This window comes from Sphaeramia orbicularis, chromosome 21 (genome assembly GCF_902148855.1).
Source record: "Sphaeramia orbicularis chromosome 21, fSphaOr1.1, whole genome shotgun sequence".
NCBI lineage: Eukaryota > Metazoa > Chordata > Actinopteri > Kurtiformes > Apogonidae > Sphaeramia > Sphaeramia orbicularis.
The window spans coordinates 18,925,914-18,952,745 of NC_043977.1; the positions used below are offsets into that span (position 1 = coordinate 18,925,914).

A 26,832-nucleotide genomic window follows, 5' to 3' on the forward strand; every position below is an offset into this window, starting at 1 on the left:
AAAAAAAGTTATGTAGTTTTTCTTCTTGGCGGTTTTATATTGGATTTTTATTGTATTTATTGTATTAATAATGTATTGTATGATGTACACTTATATATAGTAATGTGTCATATACACTGTATTGTCTTGTTTGTATGTTTAGTCTGTTTTTAAATGTTGAGGACTACGGATGGAAAATAGCTGTCGGCTAAATCCAGTATATTTACACAAGGTAATGTTTTTATTTGTACTGAGTGTTCATTAATATGCACTGTCCTCATCAAATAAACTAAATAAATGAATAAATAGATAGACAGACAGACAGACAGATAGATAGATAGATAGATAGATAGATAGATAGATAGATAGATAGATAGATAGATAGATAGATAGATAGATAGATAGATAGATAGATAGATAGATAGATAGATAGATAGATAGATAGATAGATAGATAGATAGATAGATAGATAGATAGATAGATAGATAAAAGAAAATAAGTAAAAGAAAAAACAAAAGAAGAAAAAATAAAATAAATAAACTCAACTTAACACAACTAAACTAAAATAAAATAAAATAAAACTAAATAAAATAAAATAAAATCGCATGTAAATAAATAAATAAATATCCTCACCAAAAAAAAAAAAAAAAACAACTTATGGAACGGCACTGTGTATTAGCATATTCTGAAAAGGGATCTAATACATTTTAAAGCTCAAGTAATGCATTTTATTACAAAATATTATAATTTATTTATTTAGCTTTAAAATTATTATTATTATTATTATTATTATTATTATTATTATTATTATGTAGGTTGCCATATGTACTAGGCGACAGAAGTTGAGCAATAACAATTTACATATTCAATTTTCTAAGCAACATCAACCAACTTTATTAGATAGATAGATAGATAGATAGATAGATAGATAGATAGATAGATAGATAGATAGATAGATAGATAGATAGATAGATAGATAGATAGATAGATAGATAGATAGATAGATAGATAGATAGATAGATAGATAGATAGATAGATAACACCAAACGTATCATATTTGATACATGAGTTTTGAAGTCCTCTACATGATCAGTGTCATTTTTTTTTTCTTGAAAAACCTGATGTATACAATTAGATACATGCAATACATGGATAATCCACCAGGGGGGAGGAATTCATTCACCAGAGACCTTTCCAGTGACACTACAAGACTGTCATTAATGAAGAAGGAGGAAGAACTTTGACAATTTTGAAAAGGAATTACCAATTTGTTGGACATGTTTGTGGTATATTATGTCTTTGTTCAAAAATAAAAAATATGTGAGCATTGAGACCCAATGTATGAAATATGACACAAAATTGACATGGAAATTGATATTTGAAAAAAAAATTTTTTGGTTGTTCAGGACAAATAAAGGCTCCATTTTCAAAGAACTGGAATTTTCTGTCAGTGATTTAATTGTTCAGGCTTTATAGGGTTAATAGAATAGAATAGAATGTCTTTATTGTCACTGTACGGGTACAACGAAATTAAAAAGTGCAATCATCCTAGGCGCCATAAAAAAGTATAAATAATGTATATAAAAGAGTATAAAAACTAAAATATAAAAAGTAAACCCTGATAGCGTAAATATCTAAAAAGCAGCATTAAAAAAAAAAAAAAACCTCTTATGAGCTATGTTTGTTGTTATCATTTTCTTTGTCTAAAAAAATGTACTAAGCATTAAAATGACCAAGAAATTGAAGAATACCAGTGCGGTCTATAATTTTTTATGCAACTGTATGTACACTATAAGACATAACCATTATAGACAGTCAAGAAAACCAAGACGCTCACTTTCAGTGCAAAAAAAAAAAAATAGGGCGTGATTACCTCATGCAGTCTCAGCTCTCTCTCGTGAACCAGTTTCTTTACAAAATCAGCCACAAACAGCACCCAGGCTATCATCAGCATGAGCGGAAAGACAAAAGAAATGGCCTCCAGGTACCTGAGGGAATCAAAAGAGGCAACCTGTCAATCAGATTCCTAGAAAACATCCAATCACTGCCAACAACAGTAGATGAAAAGGCCGATCGCAGACTTGACAGACCCGACAGATGCGGCGTGGAGAAACAATATAAAAGAGAGGTTTCGGGATTTTTGACAGCCTTGCTCTGATCCCCATATTATTTCTGCAAAATAAATGCCTCTGTATTTTTTTTACCCCTAATCACATCTAGACCTTGATACACAGGAATTTGGTGCGCACTGTTTTTAGACCGCAAGCTATATTTTACAGCTATCATGTTTGAAATTGTGTTGCCGAGTAATAAATCAAAAAACCAAGGAAAGGCAAAGGATCACCATATCTCAAAGCTGGTCAGAAGGCAGCCAGCCAAAGATAGTGGCCTGTTTATGCTCCTCAGATGAGATATCAGGACTGTCTTAAGAAGCACTACAGGGCGAGCGCGACCATAGGCCTTAAAAACCCAGGCATGATTTATTATAAACCACATTGTGTATCGATGCACATGTAAATGCCAAACCCGTGTTCGAAAGGATATGTAGTACAGAGACATGCAGAGTTTTGTATGGAATGTTATTAAAACCCCACAAGGTTGCGTAGAGTGCATTGTATGCGTGCGTGGTCAAAAACGAATGCACAATAACAGTGAATATTCATGCGTGCAGAGCCAATTACCATGTGAAAGGTTCCTGAGAATGACTACTTACTCACATTCCCAAGTGGCAAATGAATAATGAGAGAGCATGCATCGTTCCACATCAATGCCTGTAAGTTTCCACCGAGACACTGTGTAACTTTAATGCATCAATATTACAGCATGTTTATACTGTATGTGTGCACTGCAAGCCCGGACTTTGTATTTACTTCAATGCTTTAATTACAATGTACTTAAATGATTTAAGTTTTATTACATTACAATAAAATGTTCAGTATATGCTACTAATTTGTAGACACAGTCGAAAGCAAGGTTATTATCGTTAACGAAAACTAACGAAATGATGAAAACTAGAATTGAACAAAACATTTTCCTTAACTGAAATAAATAAAAACTATAATTAAAAGAAAAAACGATAACTAACTGAAACTGTATTATGTGCTTACAAAACTAACTAGAACTGATAAAAATGATGGATAAAATTCCCTTCATTTTCATCTTTTGTCGATGTTAGATTGATATGAAATCAATTCATTTCACTTGAGCAATTTTAGCTAGCGGCACCATATGGTACTTCATGGTCCGTCACTTCTCGTCACTTGTTTAGAGTGGTCTTCTCGTCCCTGCTCTACCTGGAAACATGGAGACTAAAGTTGGGAGAAAGCAGCAAAGTCCTGTATGGGATTTATTTGAATACGACGGAGAAGAAGAGAAAAGATTAAAAAAAAAACTAAATTGAAACTATCATTTTGAAAATAATAAAAACTAATAAACCTGCTCTAAAAACGAATTAAAACTAACTGAATTAGAGAAAAAAAGTCACAACTAACTAAAACTAAACTACAATGAAAAATCCAAAACTATTATAACCTTGGTCGAAAGTACGAAAAAGTTTAAGTTGAATGGATTTAAATCACTAAGTTTTAGTCATGACCACACCTTTTTATCTCCGCATTGTATTGTGGGTATTGGGCATTTTGTTGAAAATGTGATATTTTTATGTGCAGAGGTTCAGCGGGGTTGTGGTGTTAGTGTTAATTTGGACTTAATGTGTGTATGGCAGTGTTTATTGGCCTTTTTGTGTTTGTTTTTGTATTTTTGTAGAGCTGCACCATGAGTCAGAGCCATAGATCGAACAATGGCTTTACTGTTCATCAAAGACTGTTTCTGTACAGTAAAAATCTTAAGGCTTTGCCAAATTAAAAGCACTTCCTGTATTGGCAAATGACATTGAGCTAACTTCTTTAACTTCCACCCATGCCACAATATATTAAGTTGAATAATCATACAAAGCACTTTATATTGCAAAAGATTTTAATTTAAATCAACTTGGAGTTGAGTAAAATGAACTGATGATATTAAGTCTAATGATTATACAAAGCAATTGACATTGCAACAAATTTTAAGTTAAATTAACTTGGCATTTAGTGTGTTGGACTTAAAATAGCAATTCCATTTAAGTTTAATACACTCAAGTTTTATTACTCATTACTTCAATTTTTAAGGCGAGTTACCTGAGATTTTTTAAGTAAACTCAACTAAGCCTGGACTTTGTATTTACTAAAATGCTTTAATTACAATGTACTTAAATGATTTAAGTTTTATTACATTACTGTAAAATGTTAAGTATATTCTACTAATTTGTAGACGTAGTCGAAAGTACAAAAAAAGTTTAAGTTGAATGGATTTAAATCATTAAGTTTTAGTCATGACCACACCTTTTTATCTCCGCATTGTATTGTGGGTATTGGGCATGTTGTTGAAAATGTGTTATTTTTATGTGCAGAGGTTCAGCAGGGTTGTGGTGGTAGTGTTAATGCACGATGGAGGGGTCACTATTACACCTATTATTGCACATTCCATTATTTCACTTCACCCACTAAACTTTTGTTTAGCAGTCTTATTGCTGTTGGATAAAAACTTTTTAAAAATCTGGCAGTTTTGCACCTCAGGCTCTGAAAACATTTCCCTGAGGGCAGGAGGGAAAACAGTTTGTTGAAAGACAGGAAATAAAGGACCTTCATAAAGTTCAGGAAGTAGTGAGGCTGTGCATAGAGTCCATTTAAATCAACTTGGAATTGAGTACAATGAACTGATGATATTAAGTCTAATGATTATACAAAGCAATTGACATTGCAACAAATTTTAAGTTAAATTAACTTGGCATTTAGTGTGTTGGACTTAAAACAGCAATTCCATTCAAATCAAGCATTTAAGTTTAATATGCTCAAGTTTTCATTACTCATTACTTACATTTTTTTTAAGGCAGCTGGTTTCCTCAAATTTTTTAAGTAAACTCAACTTATCCAGTCTTACAGTGCGTGTATGTTCTTGTTTGCATGTGTGCGTCCTTATATCCTAGATCAGGGGTGTCAAACTCATGTTAGTTCAGACCTGCAGTGGGCCGGATGATTAAAGTAATATCACAATAATTCAAAAATATCAATTCCAAAATGTGTATGTCTAATTTCTATGTTTAGGAGTGAAAAAAGTAAAATTATGTTGTCAAAATTTTTACATCCTTTAAAAAAATGTGGAAAAACATGAACAACCATGACCAAGATGAAATTTATTAAGAAAAAAAAGTGCAATTTTAACAATTTATGCCATTATTTGGCCTCAGCTTCTCATTTTCACATGTTCATTACAACTTACAGACCACAGTGGATCTACAATTACACAAAACATTTAATAACAGACAGAATATTGGTACAATTACTCTTAATTCTCTTAAGACATTTCAGGTTGTTCATATTAGTTCAGGTTTTTCACATTTTTTGTAAAAGGCTAGTTTGAAAATGTTAACATTTTTGTGTAATTTTACTTTTTTTTTTTACACTAAAACAAAGAGAAAAATTTGTGGTTTTCATGATTTATAGGTTATTATGATAGTATTTTACTGGTCTGACACACTTTAGATGGAATTGACCTAAAATTATTTTGATATCCTTGATTGTTAATGTCTTCAGTGTAATTTTTGTATTTCACTCATTCATCCCAAGGGCCGGAATGGACCCATTGGCAGGCCGGTTTTGGCCCCCGGGCCACATGTTTGACACCCCTGCCCTCGATACTCACTCATCCCGGAGATGGCAGGGATAGGGGAAGGCCTGCAGCTGGACGGCCGGCTCTGTGATTCGACGTCCAGCCTGGGTTTCAATAATAGCCCGATCAATGGTCTCCTGGAGGTAGACAAAGCCTCGGTTGTAGCGCATTGTCATCGTGGCCGAGACGTGCGGGTCCTTCACAAAGTAGGGATCGCGGACACGGTCGGTACGCATGACATTGTCCATGTGCATGCGGATGGTGTAGCTGACTTTAGGAGGAAGTGTAGATGTGGATGGAGAAGACTTCTGGGATTCCTCTTCTTTGGGAAGCTTAAAGATGACACCTTAAAGATAGATTGCAGATTATATTAGTAAAATAGTGGGAGTGAAGTTCAATAGTCTTACTGAGTATTTCAACAAGCAGGTGTTCAACAAAGCCGTAAATATCTACAGTCATGGAAAAAATTATTAGAGGGTCAGAACAAAGTAACGTCCCGTCAGAGAGCGAACTTTAATTGAATGCCATTCCAACATTTATTTCAATATAAAGTAGCTCCTTGTTTTGGATAATCCCTTATGGTCCAACTAAAGCAAAAATGAATTTAAAAATAAAAATGTGGCTCATTTAGTAGTAGTAGTAGTAGTTTATTCAGTCATGACAACACCAAATATTGTACACAGTATTGACATTTCACGCAAAAGAAAGAAAAAAAACCCCCCACAGAATCACAAAATCAAGAATCATGTGTTGAATAATGTGTTGAATAATGACTGAAAAGGTATAGGCAGAAGCAGACTGCTTATCAAAGCCTATCCTGTATTACAACTTTTTAGGCTACCGACCTCCAAAGAAACAACAACAACAGATAATTAATCGCATTTATAAGCTTCAAAAATAACTTTACAAACCATTTTCTTAAAAACCAAAAAAGAATTACATGTTTTTAAATTCATGTTGGCATCATTCCAAAATTTAACTCCAATAATGGACACACATCTCCTTTTCATACCTTTTTTAGCTTTTTGTACAGTAAATTTGCAAACACCTCTGAGATTATACCTCTGAGATTTAGCAACACTAATCTGTCAAATTGTCTCTAAAATGTCCCGTTGGAGAGATTTCGAATACTGTGTTTTGACCCTAGACCAAGGCTGTCAAACTCATTTTAGTTCAGGGGCCACATTAAGCCAAATTTAATCTGCATTAGGCCAAACCAGTAAAATAATAACATAATAATATACAGACAATGTCAACTCCAAACTTTTCTCCATGTTTTAGAATGAAAAAAGTAAAATTACATTATAAAAATGTTTACATCTACAAACTATCCTTTAAAACAATGTGAATAACAGAAACAAATTGAAATTTCTTAAGAAAAATAACTGCAATTTTAACAGTTTTATGCTTCAGTTTATAAATTTACACACGTACATTATAACTTACAAATCAGAGTGGATCTACAAATACACAAAACATTTAATACCAGACAGAATATTGGTAAAATTGCACTTAAGATATTTCAGGTTCCTATTTGTTCAGGTTATTCTTTTTTTTATGAGAAATGATAGTTTGTTTTAGGATAAATACAGTAAAATTACATAAAAACGTTTACATTTACAAAGAGAAAATGTTTGAGTTGTCATTATTTACAAGTTATTATAATCACATTTTACTGGTCTGACCCACTTGAGATTGAATTGGTCTGAATGTGGAGCCTGAACGAAAATGATTAATATTTTCAGTGTAATTTTTGCATTTCACAAATTCATCTCGTGGGCCGGAATGGATCTCGTGGGCCGGAATGGGCCCTATGGCGGGCCGGATTTGGCCCCCGGGCCACATGTTTGACACCCCTGCCCTAGACCATCAAAATTCATTAAAAAAAAAGGTTACGCAATCAAGTACTAACTCCTGTGTGTATCATGTGACAAAAACAGGCAGAAAAGAAAACATGGAATGACTAAAAGCACTATTTTTGTCAGTACAATGCCATAGATATTGATGGAAGAACTGAAGTGATTTTGGTTATTATCAAGAAAACCACGGAAAACGTCTAGATATCAGCTCTGAAATTAAACTGTTATGAGCTATTTTTGTTGTTATCATTATATTTGTCCAAACAAATGTACCTTTAGTTGTACCAGGCATTAAAATGAACAAGAAATTGAAGAAAATAAGGATGGTCTAATAATTTTTTATTAGACTATATCAACTATATCAACTATATCAAAATACAAGTCATCCTCTGTATACAGAATACATGTTGTTGCCATCTGGCTCACAATTTAACATTCACATTGTTTTAAAACAGAGGTACAAATATTCCTTTACCCCTCTTTCTATCCAAGCACTGAACGCACACATCAGAAGATAGACTGGCCCATTTAGTGATCCCTCTATCACCATCCCACTACTTCTTTTTATATTTATAATTGCCGAAAAAATGAATAGACCACCCTTGTTTTCTTCAATTTCTTGTTCATTTGAATGCCTGGTACAACTAAAGGTACATTTGTTTGGACAAATATAATGAGAACAACAAAAATAGTTCATAAAAGATTAATTTCAGAGCTGATATCTAACCATTTTCCATGTTTTCTTGATAATAACCAAAATCACTTCAGTTCTTACATCAATATCTATGGCATTGTACTGACAAAAACAGTGCTTTTAGGTATTCCATGTTTTCTTTTCTGTTTTACTCATATGATACACACAGGAGTTAGTACTTGATTGCATAACTATTATTTTTGATGACTTTTGATGGTCTAATAATTTTTTCCGTGACTGTATACTGTTAAAATTAGAGACACTTGCACATTGGTTTTACCCATTTATAAACATAAATAGAACCACCTCATGATGAAGAGTAAATAAACTACTCCTCCTCTTTTACTTTTGCTTTTCTGTTCAACATATTTGCTCCTCTAAACATTCATCAGTGGTTTGACACAACAAAAAAAATCACTGTAATAGTCATTTTCCATGGTTTTCTTGATAATAACCAAAATCACTTCAGTTCTAACATCAATATCTATGGCATTGTACTGACAAAAACAGCGCTTTTAGGCATTCCATGTTTTCTTTTCTGTCTGTTTTAGTCACATGATACACACAGGAGTTAGTACTTGATTGCATAAACATTGTTTTTGATGACTTTTGATGGTGTAATAATTTCTCCCGCGGCTGTATCTTATATTTATCGAAACTGTACCTTGATTTTAATTGGTTTATTTAGTTTTTAAAAGCACTGCCATTATTTATTTATTCCAACTGAACTATTTATTTTACTTCTTGTGCAGATCTGCCTGTTTGTCTGTATTGTGTTGCCCTGCTGCAAACAAATTGCCTGTTTGGGACAAAGAATAAAACTGAACTGAGGTATATTCAAATGCCTTACCTTGTATTCAATTTATATAAAAGTGAAAAGCAGACTTGCAAAGGTAAAGGTAATGTTAATTTGGCCTAGTTGTAGTGTAAAACTGAGAATTACAGTGTTACATAGAAAAAAACATCTCCATTTTGTAGGACTTAATACTGATGTTAGCTTAATTTTACTGACAGCACAAGAGTCAAATACATTCAGAATCAGTCAACAACAAATTAAGTTGAACTTAAATGACGGCAAAAAAAACCAAAAACGACAAGACGGATGAGCTACAGACAGAATAGCAAAACGGACTATTTCAACACAGATCTGAGACTCCTGCAAGGTTTTGTGAAAAAAAAAAAAAAAAAATACTGCCTAGTTTGTAGTCTAGCTCTGGAAAGAAAATGACAAACAGCATGATGGACCACGCAGATGGACATGACAAATATAAAGACATAATAGCAAAAAAGAATCACACGCAAGTTTGGTGGAAAAAAACTGTTTTCCATTAATGTTTCAGAAACCAAATAACAGTGGGATAGAAAACATGCTGACCATTACATCCCCAAGAATGATAAATACAGAGGTTGATCTTCTGTATCTGGATGATTTGCTGTTTTTTTTTTTTTAAATTACTATAATCTCAAAACACATTAACATGGATGACAGGTATACCAGTAAGGAACATTTTTCTATCATCTTACAGCCTATTTTTGACTATAAATTACTGATATTTCCCTTTGGATATGATGTTAAGGCTCACAATAGACAGACAATTGAAAAAATATATATTACTGCATGCATCCACACATATCCATCTACTTTGAAGATTTCGCTGTCATTCTTCTCATGGATTTGACTTTGCTCTTTCTGATCAGATCAGATCTTCATTGCTGTGCAGAGATATAAGCCTCCTAAGTTTGCACCCAAAATGCTGTCAGAACAGTCTTGGTAATTGGAGGAAGAGAACAAAAAAAAAAAAAAAACAAAAACACTGAAAACCTCCCCAAAACTGAAAGATGTAATTTTCTATGGGACCTCGGTGTAGGATTAAATACGGTAAGTAATTTGCAGTGGAATTTTTACTTCACAAATCACAAGGCAGATTCACACAGGAAAATAATGACTGCATTGCAACCCCTGCAATTATTACGAATTAAGAAAGGTCAGTTGATAATACTATTCACATGCAAATGGAGCTTTAACTATGACTCACTCAGACTAAGTATAACCTGAGGATCTCCTGTGATTTAGAAAGTAACCCCTCCTGTTTGTGTTTCATTCACCTTTATTCAAGTCTATTTTTATTAGAATTAACTGATTTTTTTTTTTTGTTTGTTTTTTTTGGGCGATGGCTACTGTGGCACAAAATACAGAGACGTGACCAGGATGCCATGCATTTTGGTTGTTTGGGGGTGCAGAAAAATATTGTTGGGGGGTTGTGATTGTCAGACTGTGTGTGGGGGGGTGGGGGTGGGGGGTGGGCATGACTGTCAAACAGCATCCGTTCACCTCTGGCAGGCCTGACAGGGCATTTCACAGGGGGACAGAGCTTGTCCCTGTGGGGAGCAGTTTTTGTCTCTTGGGGGGCAGAGCTTGTCCTCTGGGGGGGCATCGACCCCCCCAGCACCTCCTGGTCATACCCTGGATGAAATATCGGTTAGTCAGCAAGGTTATAATAGTTTTGGATTTTTCATTATAGTTTAGTTTTATTTAGTTTTGACTTTTTTTTCTGTAATTCAGTTAGTTTTGAGTAGATTTTAGAGCAGGTTTGCTATTTTTTATTAGTTTTTGATTTTTTCTACAGGGTGGGGAAACAAAATTTACAATGAAAATTTAGTTGTTTTTTCTCAGCAGGCACTACGTCAGTTGTTTTGAAACCAAACATATATTGATGTCATAATCATACCTAACACTATTATCCATACCTTTTCAGAAACTTTTGCCCATATGAGTAATCAGGAAAGCAAACGTCAAAGAGTGTGTGATTTGCTGAATGCACTCGTCACACCAAAGGAGATTTCAAAAATAGTTGGAGTGTCCATAAAGACTGTTTATAATGGAAAGAAGAGAATGACTATGAGCAAAACTATTACGAGAAAGTCTGGAAGATACTATTAAAGAAGAATGGGAGAAGTTGTCACCCGAATATTTGAGGAACACTTGCGCAAGTTTCAGGAAGTGTGTGAAGGCAGTTATTGAGAAAGAAGGAGGACACATAGAATAAAAACATTTTCTATTATGTCAATTTTCTTGTGGCAAATAAATTCTCATGACTTTCAATAAACTAATTGGTCATACACTGTCTTTCAATCCCTGCCTCAAAATATTGTAAATTTTGCTTCCCCACCCTGTAAATGCTTAGTTTTAGTTTAGTTTTAGGTTTTTTTTACATCTTTTCTCTTCTTCGCTGTCATATTCAAATAAATCCCAGACAGGACTCTGCTGCTTTCTCCCAACTTTAGTCTCCATATCTCTAGGTAGAGTGGGGACCAGAAGACGACTGTAAACCACAAATGACCACAAGTGACGGACTGTTAAATATCACACGGTGTCATCAGCTAAAATTGCTTGAGGGAAATAAATCGATTTCGTATCAATCCGACATTGACAAAGATGAAAACGAAGGGAATTTTATCCATAGTTTTTATCTGTTTTAGTTTGTTTTGTAAGCACACAATACAGTTTCAGGTAGTTATCATTTATTTCAGTTTAACGAAAATGTTTTTACAATTCTAGTTTTTGTCACTTCGTTAGTTTTCGTTAACGATAATAACCTTGGTCTGGACATTGTCCAAGTGGCTGATTTACATCACTGTCAGACTCTACCTACCGGCACCCCTGGCACCATGCCTCCCCCCATTTGAAAATTAGCAGGAAAAAAACAGGGAATCAAACCCGAGTTGTCTGCATTACAATCCAAAACATTACCTACTGAGCTAAATCTCCACTGTTTCTCAGTCCAACCTATTTGCTATCTGATTGCCTTGGTACTTTTCAGGATGTAACAGGTTACCAGTCTAGACATACCAGTCTGATTGGCTCTGTGGTAACAGACAAACCCATATTTCATGCCACAGTACTGAGTCAGTACTATTGAGACTTACTATTAATCAACTACCATTTATCAGGGTGCTTGCTCTTCATCCAAATAGAAATTCCAGACTTTTTCCAGACTTTTTCAAAACTGCAATTTTTTTCCCCCAGACCTTGACTTTATGTACTTTTACACTTGCATGCCTAGTTTTTTGGTTGCGATTGTGCCTGTTGTGTGTAAAAGAAAAGTTCATTTTAATACATGTATGAAAAAATTAGTGCTGGGCAGCGATTAAATTTTTTTTAATTGCAATTAATCGTGTGAATTTCTGCGATTAATCACCATTAACCGCATAGTTATATGGGGGGGGGGGTTGCCAGCATCAACAGCGTGTATTGCCTTTAAGTGACATTCCAAACTCAAAGTACTCCGGTGATAAAAAAAAAAAAATTCCACATTGCAGTGCTTACAAACAACTTTGGCCTTTTCAACCCTGAATCTGAAGACATTTACAATGAAAATGTCCATGTAAAAGACCGTTACTTTTCTCCATGTTTATGTCCACACCAGTTTATTTCTGGTTGTGAGTGATTGACAGGAGTCTTAAGCCTACTAATAAGTACTAATACTAATAAGCCCAATAATATGTGATGTTCAGTTGTTAAAAGCAAGCAAAGGGGGCCCTCTAGTGGTCGGAATAAATGTCACAAACAGATGTTTTGTCCTTTCAGTGTTCCCGTAGCTAGTTCAGACATAAGAAGGAACTAACAGACACGTTTCTTTCACTCTGTTTGTATGGCCCAAAAAACGTTTGCCTGTGAATGTTTTATGTTCAGTTGTGAGACTGAATAGTATAAAATATCTCTGATGTGAACCTTTGTTGCTGGATAAAAAGACGTTGTAAATCTTAAATTAATCTGTAAATACTAATCGTTAGCGGGTCTATGGATTTTCCTATTCAAGTTAGCATCGAGCTAGCTATCTTTTTCCTATTCATTTAAATGTATAATGCCATGTAAATGTACTAAGGCAATGAACAGAACTGAGACATATTTTGTATGTATGTTGAAGTTTTACAGTGAGTCTCAAGTAAAAGATTCGGAGAAAAGTTTCCGGCGTCCGGCTTTTCTTGGGAGACCTGTTGTCTATCTGCCAAACTAATCGCTACACGCACACAAGCTGGGGCAGAATAATGTGAGTTAGAATAAAACGGCATTAATGTAAGATAAAAAAAATTGTCAGCGTTATTTAATGAATGCGTTAACGCGGTAATAACGCGTTAACTTGCCCAGCCCTAAAAAATTAATGTATGTAAATTATGTTTTACTGACACAAATGTTTTCAAAACATATGAAAATCACAAAAATGCATGAATATCACACAAACCAGTTTCACTAGAATCATTCCAGTACCGACCGGTTAGTGAAATTGTATCAAGTTTTTTATATGATTTCCTCATGTATTTATCTTACAAGATTATGTGCCTTTGAGCATACTCTAAAATTCAACTATGAGAGAAAGTTTTTTCCATGCTTTAAGACTTTCAAACAAAATTCCAGACATTACAGAGTCTGGAAAACAGCATTTCAAAATTCCATACTTTTTAAGACTTTCAAGACCTTCACACACACCCTGATCTACAGATACCTGTTGAGCCTGCATGTCATCCATCTCATCATCTTTTGAGATTTTGCTCTTCTGAAGGATTTCAGTTTGCTCTTTCAGTGAATGGGCCTCCATGCTGTGTCGTGGCATGACCCTCCTGAATTTGCCTCCATGAAGCTTTTGAAAGTTCCATTATAAATACCACCACAACCCCCATAGTTCTTACCATTGATATAGGCAGAATGAATGTGAAAAGGCAACACAATATGTTGCAAATCACTCCAAATTATAGAAATGTCAACTTCCACTCGAGTAATAATATCACAGGACCTCTGTGTTTGCTGAAATAAGGTCATTTGTGGTTGAATTTTTACATAGAAATTGCAAACACTACAAATTCACACAGGGTTGATTTTGCAGACAACTCTCACACTAATTATAAACAAGGCTTATGCTGTCAGGGGCTGACAGCAGGGGTATATCCCCAAAATCCTCGCAATCCTCTGCTATATATCAATCTATCCACGATAATTGTTAGACAATCAATATGAACTCAGTTTGAGCTACATAATGGTCAGAGAGCCAAATCTTCTCCACAAAACTCAACCTAGTGAATGAAAAGGACAGCATATAAATTCTAGATGGTAGACAGAATATGGACATTTGTAAGACAATCGATTTGAACCAAATTTGATCTCAATTGGCCTATTATTGCTAGATTTATATCCAAAAAACTGGTTTTCCGCTAAAGCACCCCCATTTGGATGACTTCTAATACTCATAGAGAGGCTGAAATCGATAGAGTTCTTACACTAGGGGTCGCCTATGTTGGCTATCAAGGGAGAAGAAATCCAACCAAATCTGTCCTAGTTATCGCGTTCACACCAAGGTTATCCGGTGGCGGTGGTCAGGGTAAAACCACTGTATCCACGACACTTGATTTCGGAGATACAATTACCTAAGGTTTACAAGTATGACTTTTCTCATGGAATAGGGCTTCAGGCATCACTGTTAGAGATAATGCTGATAATCCCACATACATGAAACACTAATATTAGAGTGTAATTTCAAAATCACATGTAGTCCCCAGGTTATAGTCTACAGGGGTTGGACAAAATAATGGAAACACCTTCATCTCAAGATGATAATGCCCCAATCCATACAGCTAGAATTGTTAAAGAATGGCATGAGGAACATTCTAATGAAGTTGAGCATCTCGTATGGCCGGCACAGTCCCCAGACCTCAACATTATTGAGCATTTATGGTCAGTTTTAGAGATTCAAGTAAGACGTCGATTTCCACCGCCATCGTCTCTAAAAGAGTTGGAGGGTATTCTAACTGAAGAATGGCTTAAAATTCCTTTGGAAACAATTCACAAGTTGTATGAATCAATACCTCGGAGAATTGAGGCTGTAATTGCCGCAAAAGGCGGACCTACACCATATTAAATTATATTTTGTTGATTTTTTAAGGTGTTTCCATTATTTTGTCCAACCCCTGTAGATACTGAATGAGTCTTTTCTTTTTACATAAAATTGTTCCGTTTCACTCAGTATTTACTCACTTGCATAGAGATCACGGTTTTTGGCGAATTCCTGAGCGTCAGTGTTGAGCTGGTCGGCGGAATCGTAACCACGGAAGCGGTCAAACTTGATGCAGGAGGAGAGGTCGACCATCAGAGTGGACAAGGCGGTGATTTGATTGAGGAGGTCTTTGTTTTTCTCCAGCATCTCAGTCATATTAGCTTTGAGAGAGAAAATCATACAATAAGAAACATTCATTGACATTGATACTTTAAGGTTGTGACTATTAGGCCCAATCCCAATTCACCCCTTACCCTTACCCCTCCATTTTGTACGTTCACATGAAGGGGTAGAAGTGTTCTTGATGAGTCGGAGGGGAAGGGCTAAAGGGGAGGGTTATTTGGCCCTCGAAACGGAGATTTTTTAGGACTACACTACAAACAGAGGGGTATGAGAAATTTCCCATAATTCACTTCGAATCACAGGCAAGATGGAGGTAAACAAAGCAAAAAAGTGCAGCAGTGTGATGAAAGAAACACAAAAATTTACATGTTTTCTTCATAAATAACTCAACAATTTGATCTCCCATTTAATTTTTTATTTATTTTTAGTTGACCTTTATTTACCCAGGCAAGCAATTAAGAACAGATTCTTATTTACAAATGCAGCCCAATGCTGTTTCAATGTGTTATAGACCGCATTTTTGTGGTTTGCGGTTAATAGCCACAAAAAGATGACCAAAGCCCATGCAATAGACAGTTACAGCTGTTGACTGTATATGTGCCATATGCATGGTTTGTGTAATTGATGGCAATTTCAGTTCTGTTATTAATTACTGATTAGTAATGTTATAATTTAATTGCATTTAAAAAAGGTCTTACATGATTGTAATTTAATATTTGCATTATTATTTGCACAGTCATGGTATTTGGTTATTTCATGTCAATGTACAAGTTGCTAAGGATAAAATAAGAGCCTGTAGCTTTAAGAAGGTCCGGTGAGCTAGGGGGGTGCTACATGCCTGGGGGGTATACGGCATTAGAGCCCAGAGGAGCTCATGGTTTTTCTGACCGTGCTCGGACTGTGTGGTTAAGTTTGTATATATTTGGCCGTGTTTGGACAGAAAACATATGCAGTGGATTCCCGTATGTTTCAAGGTTCTAATAGTTTTGGATTTTTCATTATAGTTTATTTTTATTTAGTTTTGACATTTTTTTCTCTAATTCAGTTAGTTTTAATTCGTATTTAGAGCAGGTTTGCTAGTTTTTATTAGTTTTCTTTTTTTTTTCTAAATGCTTAGTTTTAGTTTAGTTTTAGTATTAATTTTAGTTTTGTCGTATTGTCGTGAAAAATTTACTGCCACAGGTGGTAGATATCTTTGGTCCCTTTTGGAATTCTTCCACACTATATTTCAGAAACATATCTTTATAGCTCTGTCTAGGTTGTGAAGCTCCGTTGAATAAATGCACACGGAGTCAAGGCAAAAGTCGGAGATCGAGCAGAATTCGAGCTGCATGAAGTGTTTACTCTTACAAAAAATAAACACTGAGTTGATATCTGTAGAAACAACTGACTTTTTCACCCCGGGAGACCATTTTTATATTGTCAGAAGTAGGTTGGGTTTAGCTACAAACCATACCCATTTTTTTTATCATATTTTGAACATTAATCTAGTCACATCGGAAACCCCCTTTTTTAGATTGTCTCCGATAGGGTATGGTTTTTTGGCGTCTGTCAGGATTGGTCAGAAAATATACATATGCGACTAATTCCCAGTACTAATTTATTATATATTAATATTAAACTTTTTCCCAGAATATGTAAATTATTTCCCAGAATGTCCAAAATTTCCACTCATGTGTACTTCTTTTGTACACCATATTTGCCGAAACTTTCCATAAGCTCACATGCTCTTTCTGCCTGCCCCGTTTTCTAACTTTCCACAATTTCACGTGTTCTTTCGATGGCTACACGTGTTCGTTCTTTTGTGGGACTCCCAGGAAAAAAAAGTCAGCTACTCCGGTACAATCCACACATTACACTAAGAATAACTTCTGGCATGCAAATGAACACAGGTTAAATACTTTTGAATACAAATTGAATACTTTTGATTAAAATACTGATTTTTTGACACAACAGTATCTTTTATCTTCTTCACCGTCATATTCAAATAAATCTCATACGGGACTCTGAATTCTCCAAACATTTGTCTGCATGTTTCCAGGTAGAGTGAGGAAAAGAAGACGACTCTAAATGACAAGTAATGAGAAGTGATGGACCGTGAAGTGCTGTTTGGTGACACCGGGTAAAATTGCTAGAGCAAAATAAATCAATTTCGTTTCAGTCTGACATTGACAAAGATGTAAACGAAGGAAATTTTATCCATAATTTTTACATGTTTTAGTCAGTTTTGTAAGCACACAATAAAGTTTCAGTTAGTTATCCTTTTTTTTCTTTTAATTATAGTTTTTATTTATTTCAGTTAACGAAAATGTTTTTTCAATTCTAGTTTTCGTCATTTCGTTGGTTTTAGTTAACGATAATAACCTTGGTATGTATTTTTTTTTTTTTTAAATTTTTGTATTTTGTTCAATAAATCTGAGAAGATGAACTTTTGTGGAGGACACAATTTTTACAACACGAGTCACCCATAAGCTCCGGTGGAAGGTTTTATTGGTGAATTCTTTCCCAAATAAAGTTGTCGCATCTGTTTATAGCGGCACTGATGACTGTTGATGACGTAATAGGTCTCATTTCGTAGAGGAATATTTCAACCCCTAACCCTTGCAATTCCATTTCAAGGGGTAGTGCCAAGTGCAAGGGCCAAGGGAGAGGGGTAAGGCTGAGGGGCCAAGGGGTGAATTGGGATTGAGCCTTAGATTTGAATGTTTAAAAAAAAAAAAAAAAAAGGAGAGGAAAAATCTGTTGTCGGCTTGTGCGCTGCATACTGCACTATGTTATTAGTGGCTAAGACAGAAATATGGGCTGACAGCACAAGGTAATTCAATTAAATACCTGTATGTCAAAGTTAGGCCTTGTGGGAAAAAGTGACTGACATAAATAATCACGTCAAGGAGACACACCATAAGAAATTCATGCTGAAATGAATGTAATTGTTCCTGTAAGACTGTGAAGCAGTCCTATTTTCTGATAACATGGATATTTTACATACAAAGAGCGGGGAGGGATACAAAGGTAAGTCTGGTATCTGCAATGTAAAAAAAAAAAAGAAAAAAAAAGTAAGACCTCGAAATGTTCACTCACAGAAGTTGCTGAGCGTCTCCTTCATTCTGCCAACATTGATGTCTGTCTGCATCTCAATGAAATTCTTCACAAAAGAATTGCCGAGGGAATTCTGGAAGGAGGGAAATGAAAACAGAAGAGACATATGCACAAAATTCCGTCGCTGAAACTCATTGAAGAACGCTGCAAAGTTTATCTCTAGATTTCCAGGCGATGGCGACCCAGCTAGAATAATCAGATAGGTAGTGAAGTCTGTTCTCCTACCTGCAGCATTGGCAAAGTGTGGCTGAGTAATTCAGAAGACTTAATGAGGTAGCTGGAAGATTCAATCCATTCTTGGGAGTGCTTCCGCAGATTTCCAAACTCGTGCAAGGTGAGGTTGGACTGAGCAAGGGTAGGACAAGGACAGGAAAATGTCAAATGTATAAGATAGTGCAGAGGCAAAGATCATAACCCGTATCTATGTGTGTGTGTGTGTGTGTTTGTGAGTGTGTGCTTCTTCCACTGAAATGTAAACACACCATCCATGTGCATGGCGGTGCATACAAATATGTGTACATTATATTCAATGCTGTATTTCTTGTTTATTTTACGGAAAAGGGGGTGCATGAAGACTTTACAAAGCTACATATACCAAGGACAAGACATCCTTTAAATCACAGGTGTCAAACATGCGGCTTGTGGGCCAAAACCGGCCCTCCAAAGGGTCCAATCCGGCCCGCGGCGTGATTTTATGAAGTGCAAAAATTACACTGAAGATATTAACAGTCAAGGGTGTTGAACTGGTTTGGCCCAATGTGATCTTAAGTCAAATAATAGTCTAATAACCCTTACAATAAAATATGAACAACCTGATAATTAAGTACAATTTTAACAACATTCTGTCTGTCACTAAATGTTTTGCAGATTTGCAGATCTGATTTGTAAGTTTTCTTAATAAGCTGACACATAATATTGTAGACATTCTTAGTTTAGCTACACATTCCGAACTTCAAAATTTCAACAACATTATGTTTGTGTAACATTGTGTGTAATGCACATGTACAAGTGATAAGATGAGGCATAATATTGTTAAAATTTTGCTTATTTTTCTTAAGAAAGTACTTTTTTTTTCTGGTTATTCACATCTTTTTTGTGAAAAGATAGTTTGTAGATGTAAATATTTTCATAATTTAATGCTTTTTATGGCACTAAAATGAAGTGAAAAACTTGGAGTTGTCATTATTTATAGGTTTTTAATGCTATTATTTGAATAGTTTGGCCCGCTTGAGATCGAATTGAGCTGAATGTGGCCCCTGAACTAAACTGAGTTTGACACCCCTGCTCTAAACGACAGATGGACTAAAGTGAAGGATAACAGAAGATTGAAAACACAAGTCTCATGAAGGGGCTAAAGCACCGGTTTCCAACCTTTTTTGGCTCGTGACCCCATTTTAACATCACATATATTTGGCAACTCCTGACATTCAAAACAAAGACATTTTTCTCTTGGAGATGTCTTAGCGGGGCCAGACGGGTGAAGGAATCTTTCCATTCTCTGTTCGGTGCGGTTTCAACTATGTCCGGGCAGGTTGAAGCATAGTAACGCATGCGGTCACATGATCGGGTCAATCAAGATATGCCCTCTCAGATATTATATCCTGCATTTTATTTGAACTTGATTTCTATTAGGAAAAATGTGTAGTGTTTTAATTATAATGAAATATACACTACCGGTCAAAAGTTTTAGAACACCCCAATTTTTCCAGTTTTGTACTGAAATTCAAGCAGTTCAAGTCCAATCAACAGCTTGAAATGGTACAAAGGTAAGCGGTGAACTGCCAGAGGTTAAAAAAAAAAAGGTAAGGTTAAACAAAACTGAAAAATAATGTACATTTCAGAATTATACAAAAAGGCGAACAAGAAATGGGTTAACAACTGAAAGCAGTTCTGCAGCAATGGAGGTTGATCAAGCCTGGAAAGTTGGTGCTACCAATTCCTACAGGTGTCCCAACGTTTGTGAATTCCTTCCAACCCCCTCTGTCTGCATAAAAGTAGTGTTGGAACACACTTTGGTACCATACCATTGGGAGCATTATTTGAACAGTATTGTACTGCAGAAAGTAGTGTGTTACTATAAAAATGGCGAGGAAAAGGCAATTAACGATAGAAGAGAGACAGACCATCATAACACTTAAAAATGTAGGTCGTTCCTACAGAGAAATTGCCAAGAAAGTGCAGGTGTCAGTAAGTCCAGTTTCCTTCACCATCCAAAGGCACTCAGAAACTGGGGGAAATGCTAACAGGAAGAGGTCTGGCAGAGCCAAAGACACAACAGAATCAGAAGACAAGTCAAGACACCGCTGACCTTTGTACCATTTCAAGCTGTTCATTGGACTTGAACTGCTTGGATTTCAATACAAAACTGGAAAAATTGGGGTGTTCTAAAACTTTTGACCTGTAGTGTATATTGAGGCATTAAAAAATATTTTTTTTATCAGTAATTTATTTGCATTTTTTTTATCAATTACTAGAAATTTCAGGTGACCCCATATGAATTCCAGACGACCCCACATTGGGTCCCGACCCAAAGGTTGAAAAACACTGGGCTAAAGTCTAGACTCTAGACCAGGGGTCTCAAACTCAGTTTCTTTCAGGGGCCACATTCGGCCAGATTTTATCTCAAGTGGGCTGAACCAGTAAAACAATCGCATAATAACCTACGAATAATGGCAACACCAAATTTTTTTTCTGTGTTTTAGTGCAAGAAAACCCCATTAACCCTTTCATGCATGAATTATGAAAACCTTAGTCACGATTTTTTTTTTCCTGAGTGTTTTGAGAGTGTTCCTTTTTAGGCACGAAAAAACAATGCAATTGATTTTTTTTAATGAACTTATTTTTCATGGAGTTCCAAAAATTGTCCACTCAGCTGGACACCACGTGTTTAATTTTTGAAGCAAAGAACCATGTATTTAAAACGCAAGATCAGAAAGTGATATACTGTGTGAAAACTATAAAATAAAAACATTTTTAACACAGCTAATCTGATGTTTTCTCACATTTGATCATATTTCCAATTATTATAGCAATTTATTTACACTCAAAGATGTTACAGCAGATCAGGTTTATTAAGAACAGCAAAGTTTCAGTAATGGTATGAATGTCAGTGTATTATGGGATGGTGCATTAGTGTCCACTGTGCTAGCTGATATGGAACTAAAACAACAAAACCCACGAATATATAAAAGAACAGCTGTAGAATAACTGTCCACTGTGGTGACCACTATGCATGAAAGGGTTAAATTATGAAAATACTTACTTTTATAAAATATCCAAACAAAAAAGATCTGAATAACCTGAAAAAACTGATAATTCTTAAGAAAAATAAGTGCAATTTTAACAATATTATGCCTCAACTTATCATTTCTACATGTGCATTATGGATCAGATCTACAAAGACACTAAACACTGAGTAACAGGCAGAAAATTGTTCAAATTGTGCTTAATTTTCTTTAGACATTTCAGGTTGTTCATATTTGTTCAGGTTATTCACGTTATTGTCACAGGATAGTTTGTAAATATAAATATTTTCATAATTTAACGTTATTTTTTGCACTAAAACAAAAACAAAAATTTGAAGTTGTCATTATTTGTAGGCATAGTGTAATATTATTTTTTCACATCAAACCAAGAGGAAAATATGGAGTCATTATTTTTTGTAGGTTATTATTATTTTGCTTGAGATCATATTGAACCTAAACTAAAATGAGTTTGACAGCCTTGACTGTGGAATTTTTGCACTTTGCAAATTCATCCCAGGGGCTGGATTGGAACCTTTGGCGGGCCGCATTTGGCCCCCGGGCCGCATGTTTGAGACCCCTGCTCTAGACTCTAGAGCACAGGTGTCAAACATGCGGCCCGGGGGCCAAATCCAGCCCGCCAAAAGTTCCAATCTGGCCCGTAGGATGAATTTGTGAAATGCAAAAATTACACTGGAGATATTAACAATCAATAGTGTAAAAATAATTTTATTTCAGGTTCCATACATACACATATAAACCAATTAGATCTCAATTGGGTCAGACCAGAAAAACACTATCATAATAACCTATAAACAACGACAACTGCAGATTTTATCTTTTTTTAGTGTAAAAAAGTGAAATTACATAAAAATGTTTATATTAACAAACTATCCTTTTACAAAAAATGTGAATAACCGGAACAAATATGAACAACCTGAAATGTCTTGAGAAAAGTAAATGCAGTTTTATCAATATTATACCTGTTACTAAATGTTTTGTGTACTTGTAATTGTAAAATAACTTGTAATGCACAAACTGATAAACTGAGGCAGAATATTGTTAAAACTGCACTTGTTTTTCTTAAGACATATCAAGTTGTTCACATTATTCAGATTTTTAAGGAAACATTGTAGATATAAACATTATCACAATGTAATTGTACTTATTTCACTGGTATTATTTTACTGGTTCGGCCCACTTCAGATCATATTGGGGTGAATGTGGAACTGAACTAAAATGAGTTTGACACCCCTGCTCTAGAGCAAATAGTCTCTGCCAACCAGTCGAGTTGCAGTAAGCATCCATGTAAATCCAGCCTCATAGAATATTTTTAGTGAAGACTTTGAAGAAAAGAGTGTGACGAGAGTGTATTTTTCAGCGAAATGGAAGCTCTCCCTCTATTGACATGTATGATTCTTGTGAAGAACTGTATGCCGTTGTCACTGAGAGACTACTTTTACAGAGAAGTAGACAACTCATGGGGAGTTTCGTCATATAGTGCAACGTTAGTCACTTGAAATTTAAGAACGGCAAAACTGATGACTTTGTGGTTGACTACCAGAGGAATAGGAAGCCAGTATGATGCCAGAGGAAGTTGACCTTTGACCTTTCAGATTTTAAATATTCATTTTCATTCAGTATTAACCCATAAAGACCCAGTGCTACTTCTGTGGCAGTTCCCAAATTAAATTTTTGTCTCTATTTAACCTTTCTTAAGCAATTTATCACTATTTATTACAATATTAGAACCTGCATTTTGCATTTTTCACTGTAAATCATATTTTCCTGTAATTAATTTCCTATATTTAATTTGCATGTTCATGAAAACTCTGAGGAAATTCAAAGGTTATTACATCAAAACAGAGAGAACAGAAGAAAAAGTGATTTTTTTCAGCAAAGATATCAATAACTGAACATAAAAACAAGTATCTCCATCCACTGTCATTTATTATAACTATGTAAGAAAAGGAAAAGTTTTTTTTAACTGTAGTATGATATGGCTAAATCAACCCATAAAGACCTTGGGGGGATTTTTTTTTCTCTATCTACCTTTCTTAAGTGATTTATCACCATTTATTGTAATATTATCCTGTTTATTCAAAGTTTTTTGGTGTAAATCCTGAATTTTCCTACATTTTATTCACTGATTATGTAGATGTTCATAAAAGCTCAGAATAAATTCAAAGGTTATTATATTAAAACAGAGAAAAATGAGGATTAAATGACTTTTTCAGCAAAAATAGCAGTAACAAAACAAAAAAAAAAACATAAAAATAAGTGTGTCCATCCACTGTCATTGATCCAACTCCATGGGTTTTACTGGTGAATCAATGTTCTTGAAGATGACAGTGTTTCCACGGTAACTATGGAGCCCCTGAACGTCCAAATGATAAGATGCCAAAATATTTTAAAACAATTATTTACATATATTGATATGATTAATGGATCAACACGTATTAAACAGTTTAGATCAGTAGCTGCTTTTGATCATTGGTGGACGTTTGGGTCTTTATGGGTTAATTTCTACATTTTTTTCCCTAGTTTGTCTGGTAATTTTTAGTTGCATTAATCATATTCAAAACTTGTTTCATGAAGACCTACAAGAAATGACCACAACCACCAAACTAGCAGAAAAAAAAACTGTTAAAAGAGTTTAAAAAAAAAAACCTTTTGCAATGGTATGAAATCCAGTCTAATTGATTCATTGCGGTGTTTTCTTTCACAATGATTTGCGATTTTAATGTGTTTTTTAATGTGCCCCATGTGGAACTCCTACAAAAAAACCAAGTTCACCCCTAACGCTGTTTACAAAAACACCTTGCAGACAAGAATTGAGAGTTTTTCCGCTCCATTACAGAATTCTAACGGGTTCAAAAGGATGTTTTTTGTTTTTTTTTTCAGCTCTTGCACAGTAGTAAAACAAACTGCGGAGGTCACAACAACACAAGGTCAGACATGATATTTTTCAAAAACCACAGACACATGAGTTAATAATTGAAACGACTTAGCCAGAAAACCTGCACAATACATGAGTTTGCTCAGGCTGATAATAATTGATAACTTTCTCTTGGTTCATTAAAGCCCAATACCTGAAATCTTGGGCTTTGTTGCAGGTCTTGCAGTTAAAGAAATATGTCAGATAGTGAAATCATAAAGGCTTTTACAGTTCAATACTTTATACCCGGTGCTTTATTATTCTGAATATGGGGCCTACCTTTTCCATAATGGCCCTGGTGAGAGGTGTGTCAGGTGTGTAGAGAATATGTCCCATGAGCATTGGTTTGAGGAATGCCCAGGCAATGGCTCCTCCTGTTGTATTGACCATGTCCAGATACATGTTTGTGCAGAAGGGAGCTACAGGAGGTAAGAACACAGGAGAGTCATTTTTAATTATGCATTGGTGATATAAGATAAGATAAGATAAGATAAGATAAGATAAGATAAGATAAGATAAGATAAGATAAGATAAGATAAGATAAGATAAGATAAGATATGCCTTTATTAGTTCCACAAGGGGAAATTCCATATATTTATAAACATGAAACACAGTGGTGTGGTTATATTTCAGCAAAGGGTACAATGTAAGGACTTTTTGTAACGTATATTTTACTATACTGTGCAAATTCAGCAGGACTTAACCCATAAAGACCCAGTACTATTTTTATGGCAGTTCGCATATGAATTTTTCTCTATACTATCCCTTTCTTAAGTAATTTATCACCATTTATTGTAATATTATCCTCTTCATTTTGTGTTTCTTCAGTAAAAATCAGGCATTTTTTTCTACAGGGTGTCCCATAAGTCTCCATACATAGGAAAAATAAACGTTTCTTGACATAAACCATTTTTATTTATATAATATGCTCTATATGACTGCCATTTTGTCGGGAACACATTTCAATGCATGTCCTCCACTGCTGAAGAACTATAAAGAAGAAATATAAAGAAATGCATGTTAGAACCATATATGTATGGAATGTATTATGTCTCCTATGTATGGAGACTTATGGGACACCCTGTATATTTAATTTACTGATCCTATAGATTACAGGTGTCAAACATGCGGCCCGGGGGCCAAATCCGGCCCGCCAAAGGGTCCAGTCTGGCCCTCGGGAGGAATTTGTGAAATGCAAAAATAGATATTAAGAAATTAACAATCATTTTAGTTCAGGTTCCACATGCAGACCAATTCAATCTCCAGTGGGTCAGACCAGTAAAATGCTATCATAATAACCTATAAATACTCACAACTCCAGATTTTTCTCTTTGTAAATGTAAATATTTTCATGTATCTACACTAAAACAAAGTATAATTTCACAAAAAATGTGAAGAATCTGAACAAACGTGAAGAACCTGAAATGTCTTTAGAAAAATAAGTGTAATTTTAACAATATTCTGCCTGATACTAAATGTTATGTGTATTTGTAGATCCACTCTGATCTGTATGTTGTAATGAACATGTGTAAATGATAAACTGAGGCATAATATTGTTAAAATTACACTTATTATTTCAGTTTGTTGAAGTTATTCACATTGTTTGAAAGGACAGTTTGTAGATGTAAACATTTTCATAGTTTAATTTGACTTTTTTCACTGTAAAATATAGAGAAAAGTTTGGAAATGACATTATTACCTCCGCCAAGGAGGTTATGTTTTTGCCAGGGTTTGTTTGTTTGTCTGTTTGTCTGTCCGTTAGTGTGCAACATAACTCAAAAAGTTATGGACATATTTTGATGAAATTTTCAGGGTTTGTTGGAATTGGGATAAGGAAGAAATGATTAACTTTTGGGGGTGATCCGGAAGAAATCCTGGATTCTGGATCACTTTGAAATTTTCGTTAACATTGTGGTAAATGGGGCCAAAATTTTTGTTTCCCAATATCTCGCTTAATTATTGACCAAAACTCATGAAATTTAACTCAGGAATTCACAATGGGGTCCTCTATCACATTTCAAAGGCTGATCCGGATCTGATCCAGAAGGCGGATTTTATCTCAATTTATATAAAAAATGGGGGTGCCCTTACTTTTTGGCCTACTGTGCCTTTAATATTAAAGGTAGAAATTTCTGACAAGTGCCAT

General features: G+C 34.9%; 1 protein-coding gene across 1 annotated transcript in view; it reads right to left on the reverse strand.

Moving 5' to 3' along the window:
- The window catches only part of abca12 (ATP-binding cassette, sub-family A (ABC1), member 12), a 191,088-nt gene that overhangs the window by 84,038 nt on the left and 80,218 nt on the right, over positions 1-26,832 (reverse strand). The window contains exons 37-42 of the mRNA XM_030125194.1: positions 24,966-25,105; positions 18,732-18,851; positions 18,489-18,579; positions 15,266-15,445; positions 5,719-6,031; positions 1,853-1,967 (exon numbers count right to left, since the gene is read on the reverse strand). Coding sequence (XP_029981054.1) covers positions 1,853-1,967; positions 5,719-6,031; positions 15,266-15,445; positions 18,489-18,579; positions 18,732-18,851; positions 24,966-25,105 — 959 coding nt within the window. The remainder of the gene's footprint in view (positions 1-1,852; positions 1,968-5,718; positions 6,032-15,265; positions 15,446-18,488; positions 18,580-18,731; positions 18,852-24,965; positions 25,106-26,832) is intronic.